Source organism: Neomonachus schauinslandi, chromosome 8, assembly GCF_002201575.2.
Source record: "Neomonachus schauinslandi chromosome 8, ASM220157v2, whole genome shotgun sequence".
Taxonomy (NCBI): domain Eukaryota; kingdom Metazoa; phylum Chordata; class Mammalia; order Carnivora; family Phocidae; genus Neomonachus; species Neomonachus schauinslandi.
This window is the reverse complement of record NC_058410.1, coordinates 35651179-35671737: the sequence shown is the minus strand read 5'-3', so window position 1 is coordinate 35671737 and position 20559 is coordinate 35651179. Positions and strand designations below refer to the sequence as shown.

The 20559-nt window shown below is 38.1% G+C and overlaps 1 protein-coding gene across 5 annotated transcripts in view; it reads right to left on the bottom strand.

Annotated features, from left to right (window-relative positions):
* Positions 1 to 20559, bottom strand: part of PTPRK (protein tyrosine phosphatase receptor type K) — a 553659-nt gene that overhangs the window by 96575 nt on the left and 436525 nt on the right. For all 5 annotated transcript variants that reach the window (XM_044917510.1, XM_044917509.1, XM_044917507.1 and 2 more), the window contains 4 exons: positions 19208 to 19317; positions 17940 to 18141; positions 13874 to 13979; positions 2130 to 2403 (listed from right to left, as the gene is read on the bottom strand). In XM_044917510.1, coding sequence (XP_044773445.1) covers positions 2130 to 2403; positions 13874 to 13979; positions 17940 to 18141; positions 19208 to 19317 — 692 coding nt within the window. The remainder of the gene's footprint in view (positions 1 to 2129; positions 2404 to 13873; positions 13980 to 17939; positions 18142 to 19207; positions 19318 to 20559) is intronic.

Here is a 20559-nt window from a genome sequence, read left to right as displayed (position 1 = left end):
CCTTCCTTCCTTCCTTCCTTCCTTCCTTCCTTCCTTCCTTCCTTCCTTCCTTCCTTCCTTCCTTCCTTTTTAATGTTGCAGTGTGGCACTGTCTGGTGAAATGCACTTCTAGGCCCACACCACACACCTCCAGGACTTAGTTCCTTCAGTTTGTATCTTTGAACATACCGGAGGTTGGAAAAGATGGTAAAGCCAGTAAACAAAACAAAAGCTATTTGTTTTTAGGATGTATTTGTAACTCCATCTTGAGTAGTTCCATATATTGAAAGCCAAGAGCTTACCATTTCCTCTTAATTATACAAAACAAAGCACTGAGGGGGAATTAGTAGTTAAAAATAAAACTTTGCATTCTATTACTTAATTGTGACTTGAGGCCTTTACAGTCTGCTCCAGGAGACTGTTCCACATTCCCACAAAGGCCCAAAGGGATTCTGATTTCCTAAAAGCAACTGCTGTTAATTTCACCAGGATTTCCAGTCTCTGCTGGTAGGAACCACATCCATTTTGAAACCACTTGCCAAGATAACTGTGAGATACATTGTTGTTACTCTGTACTTTGATTAAACCACATGTAGATATATCAACAATTAGAAGAGAACGTTCATATCAAGGCTTTCAAACAGTGCCAGAGAAAATCCTTTGTAAGTAAGACATTCATTAACACTCCTCTTATACCACGGACCCAGGAACAAAAGTGAATCTGGAATTGCTCACATCTCTAAAGATGAATACCCAAAGGCAGAACTATGTTTTCTACCGCTATGCTACTTTATACCCAGAATGGAATAATAACTTCCATGGTCTTCTCTTTTTTGAGCAGCCAGTGATGTGCAATGATGGGCATGTGGGAAGCAGGCAGCCAACCTGCCTCAAAGACTCCCACTTACATAGAAATAAACTAGAGAGGAGACAAGAATAATGTTCTCAACCATGGGCAGCCCGTGGCTTTGGAGTAGTACCTCCTAGAAGATGCCGTAGCATTTCCCTTTGCCATATACTGGCAAAGGAATCTAGGTAAGCGAAAGAGAGAGCTTTCATTTGAAAGCAGCCAGTCGATACCCTAAGTTCTCATGGACCCTGCAGAAAAGCCAACTGGATTATGTCTTTCACCTTAACTATTCCAAGGTATAATATGCCTGTTGCAATTGGATATCACCTACTTCACAACATCTCCCAGGAACCCACCTCAGGGATTCAATTACCCAAACCCAGAAATTTCCTATCTAGCTACAAGTACACAAAAATGATAGTCTTCTATTGGATTTTAAATTGTGAGTTTTCTATTCTTGAATTTTTTTTTCCTTATCCCCTTCCGAAAAAAAATATTAAATAAGTTTTGGGAAAGAAAATCTTTCAAAGAGAACAGCATGAGCCATGAAAGCCCAGGTTATTTCCCCCCATATGGAACCACTGGTAGTTTCTATCTTCCTGTTGTGTCTTCCTCTTCAATACTCATTTGGGATCAGCGGCAGTGTTCAAAAACAACTGTGTCCAAAATGGGAAAAGGAGGGGCAAGCGGGGAAACGGAAAACAGACTTCTCTAATGGCACAGCATCCTGCCATCTCCGGGCAGCCTTCTGTTTAGGATCTGTCAGATATACCACAGGCACCCTATTACTTTGTAATCAGAGGATTGTTACTTGTTATTTACTATTTGGCTTGTACCCTCTGAAGAGTTTATAAGGGTTTATTAGCCCGCTGTGGAACACGTATTCTGTTTATCCTGCAGTAAATTTAATCTTCTGAAGTGTGCCACCACTGAGCAAAGACGACAGAACAATGCCTGTATTTACTGGGGCTGGAGTTCCCAGCAGCAGCACACCCACCTTTTCAAACCATTTTGCTCACAATTGTTCTTGTGGGCTTTCCTGAGGAAGGCTCGAGGAGAGGCAGTTACTATGAAACAGGAATCCCATGCCATGGAACGGGCTTGGAGCCTCAGCCTGACAGTCTGCCCAAAACTGTACACACTGTTGAGAACAGAAACAACACCCCCTACACACGGGTGTGTTTCTTTCCCCTTCTTTCTTTCTTCTTTTTTTCCCTGACAAATGCTACTGAGTATTTATAAAATTCAACTGCAGTTCTTCCTCAGAGCAGTGAAAAAGCAAATTTTGGAGGAAGCTCACCTTCTCCACACTGCTCATTGCCTGGAAATAGATGTTGTATCCTTTTCGTGGAGCCAAAGGAGGGTTCCAAAAGCCCTGATAGGTCCTATTGTCACCCACTGTGAATGGGGCAGGTTCGGGAAGATTCCCTGGGGGCAGTTCTGCAGCGAAGTAGTATGGTGCACCCCCGCTCAGGGCATTTTGGTATGTAACAGGGACCTGGTAGCATTCCATTGCTCCAGCTTCTCTCTTGGTTCGGTGTGGGTGCAACTCCTCCACAACAATCTGATAGGCACTTTTTGGAAAAAGAAAAAAAAAAAAAAGCACACATTTAGAGATTCTACATACTAAGATTTCTCCAAAAAAAAAAAAGAGAGGTATTTAATATTAACATGCAACATTTCAAAGTCTTTAAAGTCAGTCTTAACCCACTGTATGCTTTTTTTCCAGCTATTTTGCAATAGAATAGAATTTCATGTGGATTCTCCTTCCCCCCAACTCAACGTAGGTACTAAGGAACTGGAAAAAAGTAAGAAAAGTCACCGCAGAACTCTACACATTTTTTAATGTTGAGAAATGAGCCACCTCAATAACGAGAGACATGTACTGGATTAAGTTCTTTGTCTGATATTTTTCAATGTTTAAAGTTAACATTTTCCTTTGAGATGATAGTACAAAAGGCCCTGGTCTGCCTCAGGGTGGGGCTCAAAGCACCAGGGTGGGGCTGTCATCATAGTAGAGACAGAATGTGCTGACAGGCTTCCCCACCTCCTGACCTTGCCACGGCATCAACACCGGCTCGGAGTTATGCAGACAGAAAGCGCGAGTGGCATGCGGCAACGCGGGCACAGATGGACAGAAATCTGTCCTCGCCACTGAAATAGACTGCTTCCTTCTTCTAGCGTTGTTAATAATAAAATGGTACAAACTGTAGAAACAGATGGCATTTGCCCTACTAAAGCTTGAACCTAAACCTTCTAATACCTTTCTTAAAAGTCTTAAAACTTCTCTACAATAGCTATTATTTTACAGAGGAAATCAAAGAAAAAATAACGCAACTTTAAAATGAAAGTCTGCCTAATCATTAACTTTTTTTTTTTTTTTAACCAATTGCTGAAACTGGTATATTAATATTATTCTTTCTTTGTAGTATATTCTTCAGGTAAACTTTTCTTAGGTAATGTACACCTGAGAAAGTTGGCATTCTTCATATATTTTATATGTATTTAATGAATTTAAAAATCCCTGAAAATCAAGAAAAAATGCATTGTGGTCGCTTATGTAAATTGAATAGAAATAAGCTGTATGTAGGGCTGTCTCTACGCAAATACGCTCATTCTATATAGGGACAACAGTCACTGAATGACTCTCCAACAGGAACAGAATCTTTTCTCTAATGAACTTCTATAAAGAGAAAGAGGAAGGAGAGAGACAGAGAGAGGAGAGAGACAGACGGACATACCAAAAGAGAGACAGAGAGAGAAAAAACTGAATTTGCATTTATGATAATTAAAAATAAAATTTTATATTGCTTTAGAATCTGGTTTAGAATTCTAACTTAATATAAACTCTCTTATACCTACAAACAGAAGACCTCATTGATTTTTTTTTTTAAAGATTTTATTTTTTATTTATTTGACAGAGAGAGAGAGAGACAGCTAGAGAGGGAACACAAGCAGGGGGAGTGGGAGAGGGAGAAGCAGGCTCCCGGCCGAGCAGAGAGCCCGATGCGGGGCTCGATCCCAGGACCCTGGGATCATGACCTGAGCCGAAGGCAGACGCTTAACGACTGAGCCACCCAGGTGCCCCCAGAAGACCTCATAGATTAAAAGAAAGAAGCTTGGGCGCCTGGGTGGCTCAGTTGGTTAAGCGGCTGCCTTCGGCTCAGGTCATGATCCTGGAGTCCCGGGATCGAGTCCCGCATCGGGCTCCCTGCTCGGCAGGGAGTCTGCTTCTCCCTCTGACCCTCCTCCTTCTCATGCTCTCTGTCTCTCATTCTCTCGGTCTCAAATAAATAAAAATAAAATCTTTAAAAAAAAAAAAAGAAAGAAAGAAGCTTTATATAAAGGTTTTCTTTTCTTCCTAACATTTCAAGTTCCCATATTCCATTCAAATATTGCTAAGAACTTGGTAGTTTGGTATCTATGTCCTTTCCTTTAGATATAGGACAGAAATTGTATTAATGTCAGAAATCTAGATTTGGGCAAGCAACTAAGGCAGAAGCCTGTGTTATCTGAAATCACGTCTAGTCCATCATTCTCTGTACTTCTGCCAAGTTGGGTCCCTAAGCTCCTAGGAATGCTACTGACAGGATACATGCTCTTTGAGGGGTCCATGGAGCAGGCAATTGTCAATTTTAAAATGAAATAGGGGTGCCTGGGTGGCTCAGTCGGTTGGGCCTCTGAGCCCCGCAATCAGGCTCCATGCTGGGCGGGGAGTCTGCTTGAAAGATTCTCTCCCTCTGCCCCTTCCCCTGCTCGTGCTTGCTCTCTCCCTCTTCCTCTATCTCTCTAAAAATAAATAAATAAATCTTTAAAAAAATAAAATAAAATACAGGAAATACGTAAGCATAGCTCTTGTAGAGAAACAGGAATCACAGCTGACATATGCTGTGTTAAGCAAACAACTTTTTTTCTGTTTATTTTCAGCTTAGAATCCATATTTGTATGTTACACAGCTGCATGTCCTGTGGATACATGCTCTTAGGCAGACAAGCGTTCACAGGCACACTCCCCAAGCAAGTCTAACATCATATTCTCGCCCTAGTGGGCAATAATGATGATTACTCATACTTGTTAATTATTTAACCTAATCCTTAAAAAATAAATTCCTCATCCATGAACTCATATCTCTAGAAAAATCCAGAAAACCTAGTAAATAGTCTTAACGAATTCTTTTACATTGACATAAGTTGTATATTACAAATTAAGGAACTTCGTCCAAAATAGCTTGTCTCTACACATCTATCAGGAGCAAAGCAAACTGACGATGCTGGGGAGGATTAAAAGAAGAAAAGGTGCAATCTGGTCTTGGGGAAAGATCTCACTGAATTTGAGATGGAACCCCAAACTAAAAATTGTAAAATTCATTTTTTTAAAGAAATTATCTTCCCTTCATTGATCAATCTGTGTGAGCAGGCTGTTGTCCAACCACACACTTCTACTTTTTTAAAGTCTGTTTTTTTCCCTGCTACTTTCTTATTTATCAATACAAATTAACTAAAGGACAGAAAATAAGGAATGAGAAATCAAATTAGAAGTGATTTGACTGATTACATGAAATAGGCCTGTGCTTTTCCACTCTTGTGGTTGTCTAATTGCCGAATGGTACTTAACTCTAGCTGGATCTACATATTGTTTGAGCTTAGTACTCTAGCAATTTAAAATATCCCAAAGCCGCCTCAATAGTTGTATTCACTCTGCCCCTATTTCATATTTCCCCATTCCCTTTAAAGTTTTAAAATATTTCTATAATTAAGTAAAAATCAATATGTTGGCATGATGAATCTTCACTCGATGCTGAAAATACGATTTCCTTACGTTAAAAAACTAAAAATGATTTCACTTCACTATACTTTAATTTGATTAGACATTTGGATGTAGTCATTTTTAGTTTTTTGGGAGGCCAAACAATGACTTCTCATCATACAATTTTCCTTCAGTTACAAGACTGTAAAAAAATACGTAAGGGGAGGGCACCTGGGTGGCTCAGTTGGTTAAGCGACTGCCTTCGGCTCAGGTCATGATCCTGGAGTCCCTCATCGGGCTCCCTGCTCAGCGGGGGGCCTACTTCTCCCTCTGACTCTCTTCCCTCTCGTGCTCTCTGTCTCTCATTCTCTCTCTCAAATAAATAAATAAAATCTTTAAAAAAAATACATAAGGGGATTTTGCCATTAGCTCAAAAAGTGATTATATGATACATATGGTAGACAGCCTGTTTGGTTTCATGCTTAAGATTGTTGAAACTTGAAACCAAAATTACCTACAACAGCCTACTATGTTTTTTGTTGTTGTTGTTGCTTTTTATTTTTTTTAACCTGTAAGTAAAACCTTTGAGAATCTGGTCTTAATTTTAGGTAGTGCAACTTCTTAGTGATAGCAAATAATGAATTATACAATTGTACACTCTCATTTTGTATCTAAAATGTCTCCTTAAAGCTTGAGGAGAAATTTCCTAGCTCCCGTGTTTTGCTATTTTTCTTATGAACAGACTTCCCAAGATCTCACAGCCACCGTTGCTCATATGGCCCTAACGCAAACATTTTCAGGACCTACAGAGTAAAGGCTTAAATATTGTTTTGGTGACCATGATATTCCCTGTGCTTCATCTCTTTACTCCTTAAACACACAAGCCATGTCCCTCAGGACCTCCTTATTTCTGTAAGAGGAAGGATCAGTTTCTGAATCAACAAAGCTCAAAGTCCTGGCATTAACTTTAATAAGTTCTATTTTTAACCATGTTCTACCTCCCTTGCAATATTCCATTTCTTTTCATTCCCACTGCTTCCACAACCTTACATTCATATTACTCATTTAGTTTTCTTGCCCCCATTTTTTTCTTCATGTACTCCAGGCACCCATCCATCCATCCAAACTTCTATGTATCCATTTACCCATCCACCCATCACTCCATCTTTTCAGTCTTTTTTGAGTATTCTCTAAATGCCATGAACTGTTCATGGAGAATGCAAAAGAGAACCATTTTTTCAAACTGTTGGTACTTTCCTAAGCCAGCACTTTGAGTATTAACTACTCTTCTCTAACTTTTCACTTTGTCAAAACTATGTGGAGCCCTCCCATGTCAAAATCTATACTTTTTACACTAGGGTTAAGATCTTACCACACCTCTTACTTCATCCCTCCACTCTTGCTCTCACTAGCTCCTGCTGTATGTTCTCCATTTCAAGTTTGAATGACCATTGTTACTAAACATACCAAACATCCTGTCAAAGAGTTTCTAGTTTTTCTACTTCTGCTACAAAACCTCTCTGACTAGTTCACTTAGTGTTGTTCTGTCTTCTAAAGCCAATGGAGGTAATTCTAAAGGTGGAGGTAGGTAACAGGGATGAAGTTGGGGTAGCAGTTAGAGTCAAGTGGGATGCTTTTTCAGTTTAGTCCTCAATTCACCCACAAATTATAATGACACAGATTCGTTGAGGAAAACCATCTGAGGTATCTCTCAGGAATTCCGGGTTTGAAAAAGGCCCTAAACCACTGTCTTATAACATTTATTCTGCTTATCACTGACATGTTACATTATAAATATTATCTGGCATATAGCTAAAGATAATGACTATCGTATTTTTAGCTCTAGTGCCCATTCATTCATTCGTCAAATATCTACTGAGTGTCTATATATGCCATGTACTATTTTTTTTTTTAAGATTTTATTTTATTTATTTGAGAGAGAGAGAATGAGAGACAGAGAGCATGAGAGGGAGGAGGGTCAGAGGGAGAAGCAGACTCCCTGCCGAGCAGGGAGCCCGATGCGGGACTCGATCCTGGGACTCCAGGATCATGACCTGAGCCGAAGGCAGTTGCTTAACCAACTGAGCCACCCAGGCGCCCCGCCATGTACTATTTTAAGTGCTGAGGTCAGGGTAATGAACACAATAGTAAAAGTCTCTGCTCTCATGAAGTTTACATTCTAGTGGGAAATACAAATAAATGAATTTTAAAAAACTACACAATATGTCAAGATCAGTGCTCTAGAGAAAACTAAAGCAGGATAAGGGAAATAAGGAATAATAGGATTGAACATGTCTATTTGAGATGCAGTGGTCAAGAAAGACCTATGTGATAAAGTGCCCTTTAAGGAAAGACCTGAAGAGAAGGCTTCAGCTATGTGGGTGCTTCCATCAGTTATGTCCTCCTGCAAAATAAATTACCCTAGAACTGTGGCTCAAAACAATAAACATTTAATACTGCATGGTTTTTGTGGGTTAGAACTTTGGGAATGGCTTAGCCAGATGGTTCTTTTTCTTTTTATGTTTTTAAAGATTTTATTTGTTTGACAGAGAGAGACACAGCGAGAGAAGGACCACAAGCAGGGGGAATGGGAGAGGGAGAAGCAGGCTTCCCGCGGAGCAGGGAGCCCGATGCGGGGCTCGATCCCAGGACTCTGGGATCATGACCTGAGCCGAAGGCAGACGCTTAGCGACTGAGCCATCCAGGCACCCCCTAGCCAGATGGTTCTGGCTCAGGATTTCTCATAAGGTCAAAATCAAGTTATTAGCTGGGGCTGTAGTCATCTAAAGGGCTGGAGACAATTGCATTACCAGGTATTTATACAAAGGATACAAACATAGTGATTCAAGGGGGCATGTGCACCCCAATGGTTATAGCAGCAATGTCCACAATAGCCAAACTATGGAAAGAGCCCGATGTCCACTGACAGATGAATGGATAAAGATGTGGTGTGTGCATATGTGTGTGTGTGTGTGTGTGTATACACACATATATACCGCATCTTCTTTATCCATTCACTAGTCAATGGACAGTTGAGCTGTTTCTGTAATTTGGCTATTGTAGATAAAGCTGCTATAAACATCAAGGTGCATGTATCCCCTTGAATTAGTATTTTTGTATTCTTTGGGTAAATACCTAGTAGCACAACTGCTGGATTGTAGGGTAGTTCTATTTTTAACTCTTTGAGAAAACTCCATACCGTTTTCCAGAGTGGCTGCAAGGAAATGGTGATTCTGACTGCTTTTCACATCTCCTAATTACCTAACTAAGAATACATGGTAGTTAATGTTTTAAAATGAAAAATTAGGTTTTACCTACAAAATAAACATTTAGTTACCCTAGAATAGGTAGCTTCCTGGCAGCTTAAAATAGATAGAGCTTGTATTTGGAAAATGCTGCAGTTAAATACACATTCATTTGTTCCATCTTATAGTAAACTGAGTTCACCACTGAGGGACTCTTCCTTGTGTTTTTGCAATATGCAGCTGCTATGTTCCATCAGGTCAATCTTTTAATAAGTGGGACATTCTACGCACTATAATTTATAATTATATCTGCTCAGGCTGGACTTTGAATCCATCTATGAAAAATGGAAAATGTTTTTTTATAAAAGCAAAAAAGTTATGCATTTTAGGGAATTGGTTCCAAATGTGGGTAATATTCGTTCTGAATCATACTAATGATTGTCAAGTGATGCCAGTTTTAGGGATAGATCTTAAAAAGTCGGTAAGGAGAGTCAAAGGTCTAGGTAAGTCAGACAGCAATGTTCAGCCCTAAGAATAATTATATATTCAAAATTTAATTTTGTCAAAAAGACCACACTTGCCAGAATTGCACTGCACGTGTTTACATTAGCGGGTAGACACTTTAGGACCAGTCTTAAAGGAGAACGGAAGAACAAAGTGGTTGGTGATACTGAGTGCTGAATTATTTAGAACAGGATTTTTTAGTGGTGTGTACATTATTTGCTCTGTGTACATCATGATACCTTAGAATGAACTGCAAAAAATTTATAACATATATTATAGTTTCTAATATACAAAAGAACTCATTCCAAAGAGAGTATGCCTTCTTTTTGATTTGGGACAGCACTCCAACGCAACAAATAAAAATATTTGTCATTTCTTAATAACCTCAAAAAAATACCTTGAATTCTTAGATGACTTTTTGCTTTGCTCCCCCTTCTAAAATAAAAACTACTATCATCTCTCCCCTAAAGTCTCCATTCCCTTCAGCTTCTCATCAAGCTTTATCCCTCTGACTTGTGTAAAGCCTTGTGGAAGAGTGACAGCCCCACGTGCATTTCCACTGCTTCTGTCTGAATGTGGCCCAAGAGCACTTCTCGTTGGGACCATTCTGCTTTCAGTCTGGGTTACTCCCAGTTCATTCTCTATGTTTCTATCAGAGTGGTCTTTCCAAGAACATAAAACTGCTCATAATAGCTTCTGCTTACAGTCGTTCTGTGGCCACCTTCAGTTTTTGGACTGGCACTGAACAGCCTCTCCCTGTGGCCCCTGCTTATTTCTCCAACCTCTCTTCTCCCACATACCCTTCCCTCTCAATGATCTGAACTACTTGCAATTCTGGAATGCACCACACGGCCACATACCCAATCATTCGCTTTACAATTATTGGGGAGGACCATTGTGTCTTCTCTTCTCAGCAACCTCTCCCCTCTTTTCAAAGTGACCCTTGGCTGAGCTTATTCTTACATCTCCTTCAAAACTCAGCTCTAGTACCACATTTTCTAACTGCTGTCATTTCACTTCTGCATACTGCATTGTTATCGTTCATTGATTTATGAGTCTGCCATTCCCAGTTTAGGGCACATATTAAATTGCCTTATGTGGATTTCTATTCCAAGTATCCAGTTCAGCTGCTGGTGCATATTGAATGTCATTGGGATTAATAAATTTATAGAAACCATTGGTAACTTTGGCTTTCTTGATAACACTAAATGGAACTCAATGTACAGACTCTCTGTAACAAGGTGCTATGATAGAGGCTTCAGGAATTGGAGTTTGTTTGACATTAGGAAGACCAGAGCAGAATGACTTAGGTATTTCCACCGAACTTGGGACAAATGGATGGTAAGGTGCAGTCTGGCAGAGGCTACTAATATGGTAAAGTAAGATCTCAGGAGGTTTAGCTAGGTGGTAAATAGGTCTGGCTTTTATTGGGAGGGGAAAAGATGGGCCACATACCGAGTGGAATGGCAACAAGCATTAGCAGATAAGAGATTCTAATAGGCTGGCATAAATATGAATCTGGCTGAAAAGTAAAATAGCTTCAAGAATCTGAAGAAGTGATGGGCAGCCAATCAATGATTTGAAGTATCGGACATAAATACAGTGCTATGAAAATTGATTACATCAATTTGGGTCTTCATCTTCAAAGAAATTAGAGCACTGGACAAGATAAGCCTTAAGATAAGGCTCCAATTACTGGTAGCAATATCAAAGGTAGGAATGTGGTCAGAGGAAAGAAGACAGGACTATCTCCTGGGAAGATTCAAAAAGCAAAGGAAGCAGGGCTCATCTGAGGCCAAACTGCCCAACAAGACCAATCTGGTCCTGCCACCTGGTCCCCACCTATGGGTATTCCCAGATAGCTGGGCAAGTCATTGTAAAAAAATAAAGATGGACAAAATGGGATTAGAATACTAGTTGGAAAGCAGATTTTTTTTTTCCTGTTAATAACATTCTTTTAAAATAGTTGTTTATATATTATTTAATTATTTCTTCTTATAGTATTCTCGGTTGTAAATTAATTTTTTTCATTTTATTTTTTAAAGATTTTTATTTATTTGAGAGAGAGAGGGAGAGAGAGAGAGGGAGCACTAGTGGGGGAAGGCAGAGGGAGAAGCAGACTCCCCACTGCACAGGGACCCCAATGCGGAACTTGATCCCAGGACCCCAGGGTCATGACCTGAGCCAAAGGCAGATGCTTAACTGGCTGAGCCACCCAGGCGCCCCTGTAAATTAATTTTTGAGCACTAATCTCCCATGATGTAAAATTAGGAGTTCTCAGCCACTGGAATCAATTCCAGAGAAGGTGAAATGTCTTCCCAACAAATATAAAGAAGTACATTTCTGTGTCAGAGAAAGAGGATATAGGATTATTAAGGATGATTTTTGCATAACCACTAGTTCAGACTCTATGAATTTTTGGACATTAGAAATTTTGTAATAAGTAAATGTAAATGAGGTAAAAGAAAGACTTTTGATTTCAAAACATGTCATTGATAACATACTCACTTATTCAACAAAGTTCCTCAACACCAATTATGAGCAAAGGACACTCCTTTGATTGTCCATGACAAATCTTCCATGGCAAATCTGGGCACAGGCTGTGTGTTCTGTTGTGATCATTTTGTCTTTGATTTACAAACAAAGTTTAGCACAGTGCCAGGCACATAATACACAGTCAGTTAATGTCTGTGTCATAAAATGATTAAATGAACAAAGAGCCAGTGAAAGTTACATTATGTAGCATGAGGGTACAATAATAATTATACACTGTGTGTGCAACTTACATTAAGTAAAGTTGAATTCACTCAAATATCTAACTCTTACAAGATAAATGCAAGTACCTGGTAGCTCATTTAAACAGCAGTAGCAGAACTAAGCACCTAGAAAGTAAAACCTAGAAAGTAAATTTTATCACACGTAGCAACATGTGAATGACCCTGATTACTTGTCAATAGAAAAAGATGTTGAATGCAGGCATTTTTTCTTTCACCTCTGGATCAGCAATCAGACTCACTCACAGATCACTGATTCATGAACAGCACGATATACATACTTTCCATTTTCAAGGAGCCCATGCTTCATAAGTGTTTGTATTACAAGTGTATTCAGTCATCTCTCTTGTTCTCCAGCATGGTTTTCCCGAGATTTTTAGTCAGACAGAACAGAAAGGAGTTTTCTTTATGGACTCAGGTTCTTTTATTAATTTTTTATTATAATTTTTTTAAATTTAAAAAATCTTCCTTTCCTATGATATAGGACTGTTTGAATGGTTCCTATGTGCTCAGATGGTTGAATGTATTTATTTTATACACAGAACAAAGATTAATTTTATTTTCTTAGTGAACTTGTGTAAAGAACTTGAGATGAATCAGTTCTGAAATATCTGTACTGATTTCTGTGCCTTACTTTTTTTTTTTTAAGATTTTATTTATTTATTTGACAGAGAGAGACAGAGTGAGAGAGGGAACACAAGCAGGGGGAGTGGGAGAGGGAGAAGCAGGCTTCCCACTGAGCAGGGAGCCCGATGCGGGGCTCATGATCCGAGCCGAAGGCAGACGTCTAATAACTGAGCCACCAAGGTGCCCCTTCTTAAGGGAAGTATAAAAATAAAAGTATCCACAAGATCTACAAGTTTCATGCAGAAACTTGCTTAAGTTTTGGACATTTATCTAATTACAAATATGAAGAATTAAAATCATTGGAATAATTCAAACCAATTCTTGAAAACAACATGGCTCATAGTCTGCAAGATGAGGGTAATATGAGAGATTTTAATATCGGATAGAGAAAGGAAATCACAAATTGAATTTAATATTTACTATGGAATTCCTGAGAAGCAACAATTTAGGAATTAAAAGGTCAAATAAGCTGCATTCATTATAACTAATCTCTTTTTATTTCCTCAAAACTTCCTATTTTTCAAGCACTCACATGAAATTATTTATAACAGATTTAATGCACTGGATAGGAGCTATTTTCCCCTTCTATTTCTGACAAATACCTTCAAAGCTCATATCCCATAGATATTGACAGAGGAAGTGGAATGAAATGGAACTAGAAGAAAATAAAAATCAAAGAGCGATGCTCTTAAATCAAAGAGTACAGAGAGTGGTTCAGTTCATGAATATCTCAAAAACCCCCTTCAAGGGGCGCCTGGGTGGCTCAGTCATTAAGCATCTGCCTTCAGCTCAGGTCATGATCCCAGCGTCCTGGGATGGAGCCCTGCATCAGGCTCCCTGCTCCGCGGGAAGCCCGCTTCTCCCTCTCCCACTCCCCCTGCTTGTGTTCCCTCTCTCGCTGTGTCTCTCTCTGTCAAATAAATAAATAAAATCTTTAAAAAAAAAAAAAACCCTTCAAATCTTACTCTTAAAAGTCTATCTGCAGGCTTTGTCCAAAAGAAAACCAAAACCAAAACAAAACAAAAAATAAAACCTTTCTGAAAGTCATCGTCAAATGACCATCTCTTAGAAATGAACGACTATATCGACCGCTAAGCAATCTCTCCTACTGGTATTTTGCCCTATTACTCGTATCTTCCCCCTCTTACCTGATTGGTGCCCCTTTGGCCTGTGCTGGTCTCAACAATACGGTTATTGTAGTGGCTGTTTCATTGAGAGAGGCATCCACTCCTTCATAGTCAGGTAAAGTTGGAGCTGGTAAGTGGTTAATGAGAGAAGAAAAAAGCTGCTGTCAATTAACAGAATTATATCACAGTTCAGGATGAATAAATGATCTGGAATGGGGGAAAACCAATTTCATATTTAATTTTCTAAAATGCACCTCAGTTTGTAGAATAACATATATTACTGAATGTTAACCCTGGGAACCTAATACAGCAGCAGATATGAAGCCACAATTTGTTGTTGAAATTTAAATTATCATCTGGCGACTTGGACACACACGCCAAACATTTTGTGAAGGTGCTTTGGCTTTTGGTTTCCTGAGACCTTGAAACCAAGCATTGATGGGATGGCAGGTGAACAGCACTGACTCTGGGGAGTCCTGGTTACGGATGTGCACATGGAGATGTGGAGGCAGAGGGGGCAGGAAGTGAGCCAGAGGCTGCCTGGTGAGGTGGTGCTGTGTGCGATATAAAGGTTGTGGAACTGCCCGGTGTTCGTATCTGGACCGTGGCCGCCACAGAAACATAGCGAGGAAGTGTGGTGAATGGGAATGGGAACTGCAGTTTTTATTTAGCATGAAGTAGTGCGTTAGTTGCCAGATTCTTGAAAAGTAGAAACTCATCAAATATCAAAATATTTGATAATGGTTGGGGTGGGGGACAGGGCTCCCTAATCCTGAACTGGGTGAAAAAGTAACCCCAAATGGCTTTTGGTTATTTTAGGGAGGACATAACCAGTGAAATGTGTGCAGTATCAGAGAAACTGAAAACAAATGGCATCTAATATAAATTTCAAAGTATTTCATTCATTCATTGAGTATTTACTGAATATATACAATGTGTCACATTTTGTAAGTGCTGTGAGTATAAAGACAAAACATGGTCTCTGACATTTATAGAGTTAAAAGTATAGATTGACATTTTATCAAGAGTGAGAATCTTAAACAACAACAACAAAAATAATAGCCAAATTTTAGGTGACTTAAAGAGGAGTCAGTTCATTTGCTAAAACAGTGGTTCTCAAACTAGTGAGATCAGAAGCCCATGAAGGCCTTTTTTTTTTTTTATTAGGATGTTATGTTAATCACCATACATTACATCATTAGTTTTTGATGTACTGTTCCATGATTCATTGTTTGCGTATAACACCCAGTGCTCCATGCAGAACGTGCCCTCCTCAATACCCATCACCAGGCTAACCCATCCCCCCACCCCCCTCCCCTCTAGAACCCTCAGTTTGTTTCTCAGAGTCCATCGTCTCTCATGGTTTGTCTCCCCCTCTGACTCCCCCCCTTCATTCTTCCCCTCCTGCCATCTTCTTCTTCTTCTTTTTTTAACATATAATGTATTATTTGTTTCAGAGGTACAGGTCTGTGATTCAAGTCTTACACAATTCACAGCGCTCACCATAGCACATACCCTCCCACGAAGGCTTCCTAAAACCCAGATTGCTGCCCTTTTCCCCTTGAGTTTCTAATTCAATAGGTCCAGGGAGGAGCCTGGTAATGTGCATTTCTAGAAAGTTTTCAGGTGATGTTGACGCTATTGGTCTATGGACCACACTTGGGAGAACCACTAGTCTAACTCAGGGTTGGGAGTTAGAAAAATGAAACAGAGACAACTTCAGGGTTTAGACGATGCTTGAGCTGAATGTTAAAAGGGCAGTAAAAACTTATCAAGACAAGAAAGCATCCAATAAAATGCAAGAGATGGGAAACAGAATATTTGAAGACATCATCACGTGAAAGGAGACTGTGTTATGACAGCTGCAAGCAGTCTGCGAGGCCTGGAACTTTGGGTTCATGGGTAGGAGTGGTGGATGGAAGGAACTATAAAATTAAGGGGCACAAATGTTAATCATGCATGGATGTTTGGGCTTTATCCTACTAAATACAATATATTAGATTTTGAAAAAATTTAGGGGGCTTCTGGGTGGCTCAGTTGGTTAAGTGACTGCCTTCTGCTCAGGTCATGATCCCAGTGTCCTGGGATCGAGTCCCACATCGGGCTCTCCCTGCTCAGTGCAGAGCCTGCTTCTCCCTCTCCCTCTGCCGCTCCACCTGCTGGTGCTCTCTCTCTCTCTGTCAAATAAATAAATAAAATCTTTAAAAAATTTTTTTAGGAAAGAAATATATGTTGTACAAAGATTGATAGAAAAATACATCGAAGCAAGGTAAGTCTGAAGCCAAAGATAATGCTCAGAAAGATATTTCAATCATCTGTTTAAAATATGGTCCAGAAGGAAAGGAAGAAACAGTGACATCAGAGATGTCACTGATATCTCTTATGAATGCTAATAGACGTCACCTTTGAGGAGTTGGTAATTACATACATAACATCTAAGAGATGTTATATATATACAATATGTATATACATGTGGATTATATATATATATATATATATATGTGTGTGTATTAAAACACACCACATACCATGCCTCCAAGCATCATGCCTCCAATAACTTGATTTCACTTTTATTTAAATTGTTTTTAAAATGCTGAGGGATATAATTTCTGTACTCAAGGGATAAATAACAATAAATTATCCTAAAATTTCACGTGATGCTGAGAACCACGCTAACCATAAATTTTATTAGCCTTAGCTTGATTACTACATGTTCTGAGGATACAGTGATTGCAATCAAGTTTTTAAAGTTCAAATCAAGTACCCACGTATCTAGGTTGATTCAAGTAAAACTGCAGTTAAATAATTCAAAGAAAATGTTAGATGGGTGTTCTGGCCTTTAATTATAAATTTTTTATTCAATAAAGAACACTATGTCTAAACCATAATAAAATATGGTTCTTGACAATGCCCATTTGTTCAAAGTTTTACAAGTTCATGTAATTTTGTAACTATCTCTACTGAAGGATCTTATTCAAATACAGCACTATGGCTCATTCTGGAGGGCAGGAAACAGGTTTCACTGTACAATGATATCACCAGGTCATATTTTCTAGTGATTCAATAAATATTTTAAATGGGTGATTTAGAATTGTTCCATTAGGAATTGAACTGGCAATTTTAATACACTGCTATTTTCTAACATAATGGATGATATTTTAAAATTCTTTTTTGTTAGAATAAATCAAATAGCTCATATTGGAATAGGTAATATTTTTCATGATGTAATTTTTTAAGGTTTTATATTCAAAACGTTTCCAAACAGAAATGTTACATCTATAACATATATTTATTTCAATAATCTTAAATAACTAAGATAAAACATTACATAAGCTAGATTAGAATTAGGGCATATGACAATGCTAATTACTGGCCGAATCTAATCAGGTTTAACTGATGACTTGACCGAAGAAGAAATCGTATCTGTAAATAATCTAGTCAATTACAAACTGAAATTGTGAGCATAAAATAATGTGAAATTTAACTGTATTTGTTTATCAACTTAAGTTCTCCTGTACATTACCATTCTGAAATTTAGATGAATTTATGTGAGATTTCTAAGAGAACGAATTCCTCATATTCGCTTAAAAATATCAGAATGTCAGGGAAAGTGGAAAAGAGAGACAAGGTATGTGGCACTGTAACAGTGGATCAAAGATCTGCCATCATTCTTTTGATAAAATCCACTTACAGCAGATTTCTGATACCATCGTAATTACCAACTCCTCAAAGGTGACGTCTATTAGCATTCATAATGAACTTTCAAATACTTCTAATTAAGATAAAATGACATTTTTAAAAGGACCACTGTCAACTGAAAGTGACTGAGATGTTTTTGGTTTTGGACATATAACCAATTACAATCTGTATTCACATAATTCTTCGTTTCAAGTTTTTATTTAAATTCTAGTCAGGGAACATATAATGTAATATTGGTGTCAGGAGTAGTATTCACAGAATTCTTTAACGAACCTTCAATCAGGAATAGCTAGCTATATAAGTGAGATGACTACCCTGAGTGCATATAGGATTCTCTAGGACATGCTATTACAAACCAATCCTGTTTGCGTTTTATTCCTTTGCGTACCTGAGATATTGGTGGTCACATTGATGGCCGTGGCTGGCCCAAAGCCTTTGACTGTGCTGGCTCTTATGAAAAACTGGTAGGTGGTTCCGGGATGAAGATGCATAAAAACATGATGTGTGCTGTTCCATAAATTTGATACAGTCTGGGGAGGTCCAGCGACTGGAACTGCAGGATCAAATGATCTTATGCTGCTGTAGCTGACCTGTTTTAAGAAATATATTTGCTATTACATATCATGATATCATCTAAATAAAGCTCTTTTACATAAGGTAGTATTCAAGGGTACCTCTGTGGAGTGAATCACATTTTTCTTAAACTTCTTTTCCTTCTCACTTGGATATGGTTACTTCCCCGTCATTCTATATCTAATGTCTGTCTATCCACCCATCCAGCCAGCCAGCCGGCCAGCCGGCCATAGATATACCTAGAGGTAAATATCTGACCGTACCAATGTGCATCTACTTTCTTCCATCAAAAGATAAACTAATTTACTTAAATACGGGTACACATACATACACAATCTTATGGTTATATATTTTAATGTATATGAAACACAGGAAGTGTTCAACAAATGTTTGTTGTAAGTAACATCACCCCATACTTTGTCCGAATCACATAACAGATTTCATGTAAACAGCACTCGAGTGTGCTGACAGGGTCACAATTTATGACACTGCCCTAATGATCCTCATTCCCATGATGCACTCTGTAGCCGCTAGAAATGTAAACATTTTATGCTCTAATCAACACTGACTATGCAGGAAGAGAACTACACATTTGTGCAATTATAATGATCTTTTCTTCTTTTTAGCTTCTCCTCTTTAAAAATAAGATAATGATTTATAACAAAATTGAGATGAATCTCTGGAATAGTCAAGTTTATAATATATTTTCCTGTCTTGGAAGTAATCCTTTATTCTGAAACACCTGACATTCAATGGCCTCCCCTAATTACAATGTATCTTAATTTTATAAAAATTCATTCTTTACAACCATCAGTAAGTCTGTTTGAAAAGACCCATCCTGCTTCTCTAAAACAACAACAAAAACACATTTACTTTAAGAATTAGAAAATTCTAGGTGCCATCCAATATTTGTTTTGAAACTCAATTTTGGGATCAAGGAATTTGTAAAGTAAAACAGAGGTGTACTAAAAATGATTTGATCCCCTAATCCTCACTTACTTATTTTCCATTATTTCTCTCCAACTTTTTCCTTTTACTCTCCCTCAACCCACATTTCAATTAACTTCCTTATTCTCCCAGTACCTCATATTGAGTGATGATTCCATTTGAATCCAAAGGTTCTTTCCAGTTCAAGAAGATCTTATTTTCAAAGGATGTTCCTTGAAGAGAATTGACTGGTACAGGGCCAGGCACTAGAAATATATATACATTTTTGGTTATAAAGATCCTTACATCAGAAACAGAAAAAGTAATTACTGTAAGTTATATAAGCCAAATTAAAAATAAAAAAAAAAATTGTGTCCTTAAAAAGAAAATAAGCTATGTGACCAGTTTTCTGGTTTTTAACAAATGGGAATTTAGAGTAATCTATAAGCTTCTAATGCAGAAAATGTACAACCCCAAAGTTATTTTTATTCAAAAGAATAGTCTATCACCTTAGGGAGTTGAATAATTGTGTAGTCTAGTTTTCTCTGTTGTATACCTCTAATAACATGAAGATCTCATTTGTAATTTGTTTCAAGAACACAGCTATATTTCCCTGAAAGATATTCTGAAGATGATGATAAGCCCCTAAAGTATCTCCATAAACAAATTTCATTAAATAATGAATTATAATAATAATTAACACTCCCCAGACTCAAAAGCCAAATCACAGAATACTGAATTGAAATGCCCATTAAGAGTCAAGCTGACTCTTACTGCTATCCTTATTAAATTTCTATAATTTAAAAAAACACAGCACTGATTATTACAATTTTTTAAAAAACCTCAAGATGAATAGGTTCAAATATCATTGCTTCAGTCTTTTAAATGAAATTCCCTCTTGCAGAGCTAAGCATCAAACCATTTTATAATATCAGACTTGTTTAGAACTCAACAATCAGCATAACCGGTTCTGAACTGTCCCCAGGTATGGGACAAGAGTTGAGGAACCTTCATACCAGTCCTTATCTGCAAATATCATATAACTGATAATACCCAGTGGCAGCAATGAACAATGTGTCAGTTTCTATTGACAAAATATAAAACATCAGATACTTTTGCTCTTTGCTTTCATGTACTTTATCTAAACACATAGTTGCTATTTATTCACAGAAATATCCAGTTTCTTGTTCTGATAATGCTTAAATATAAATCCTACACATCCTACTTTGCTTAAAAAATGTGTTTTCTTTTGAAATACTGACCCAATACTGGGCAAGTATGGTTTTTAATTAATATTTTTCCTTAATCTAACGTTTCAGTGAACTTCACACATGGCATTATCTAGAAATGTAGTTGCAGAGTATACAGCAATTTTGTGAGGACTGAAGTAAATTAAAAATCACTGGATCAAAGGAAATGCACTGCATCGTAGCTAGCAGCATCAAGAATTCTGAATGATACGTCAAAATAGGAGGATTTATTTCAGACCACAAGGAGACGATGAACGA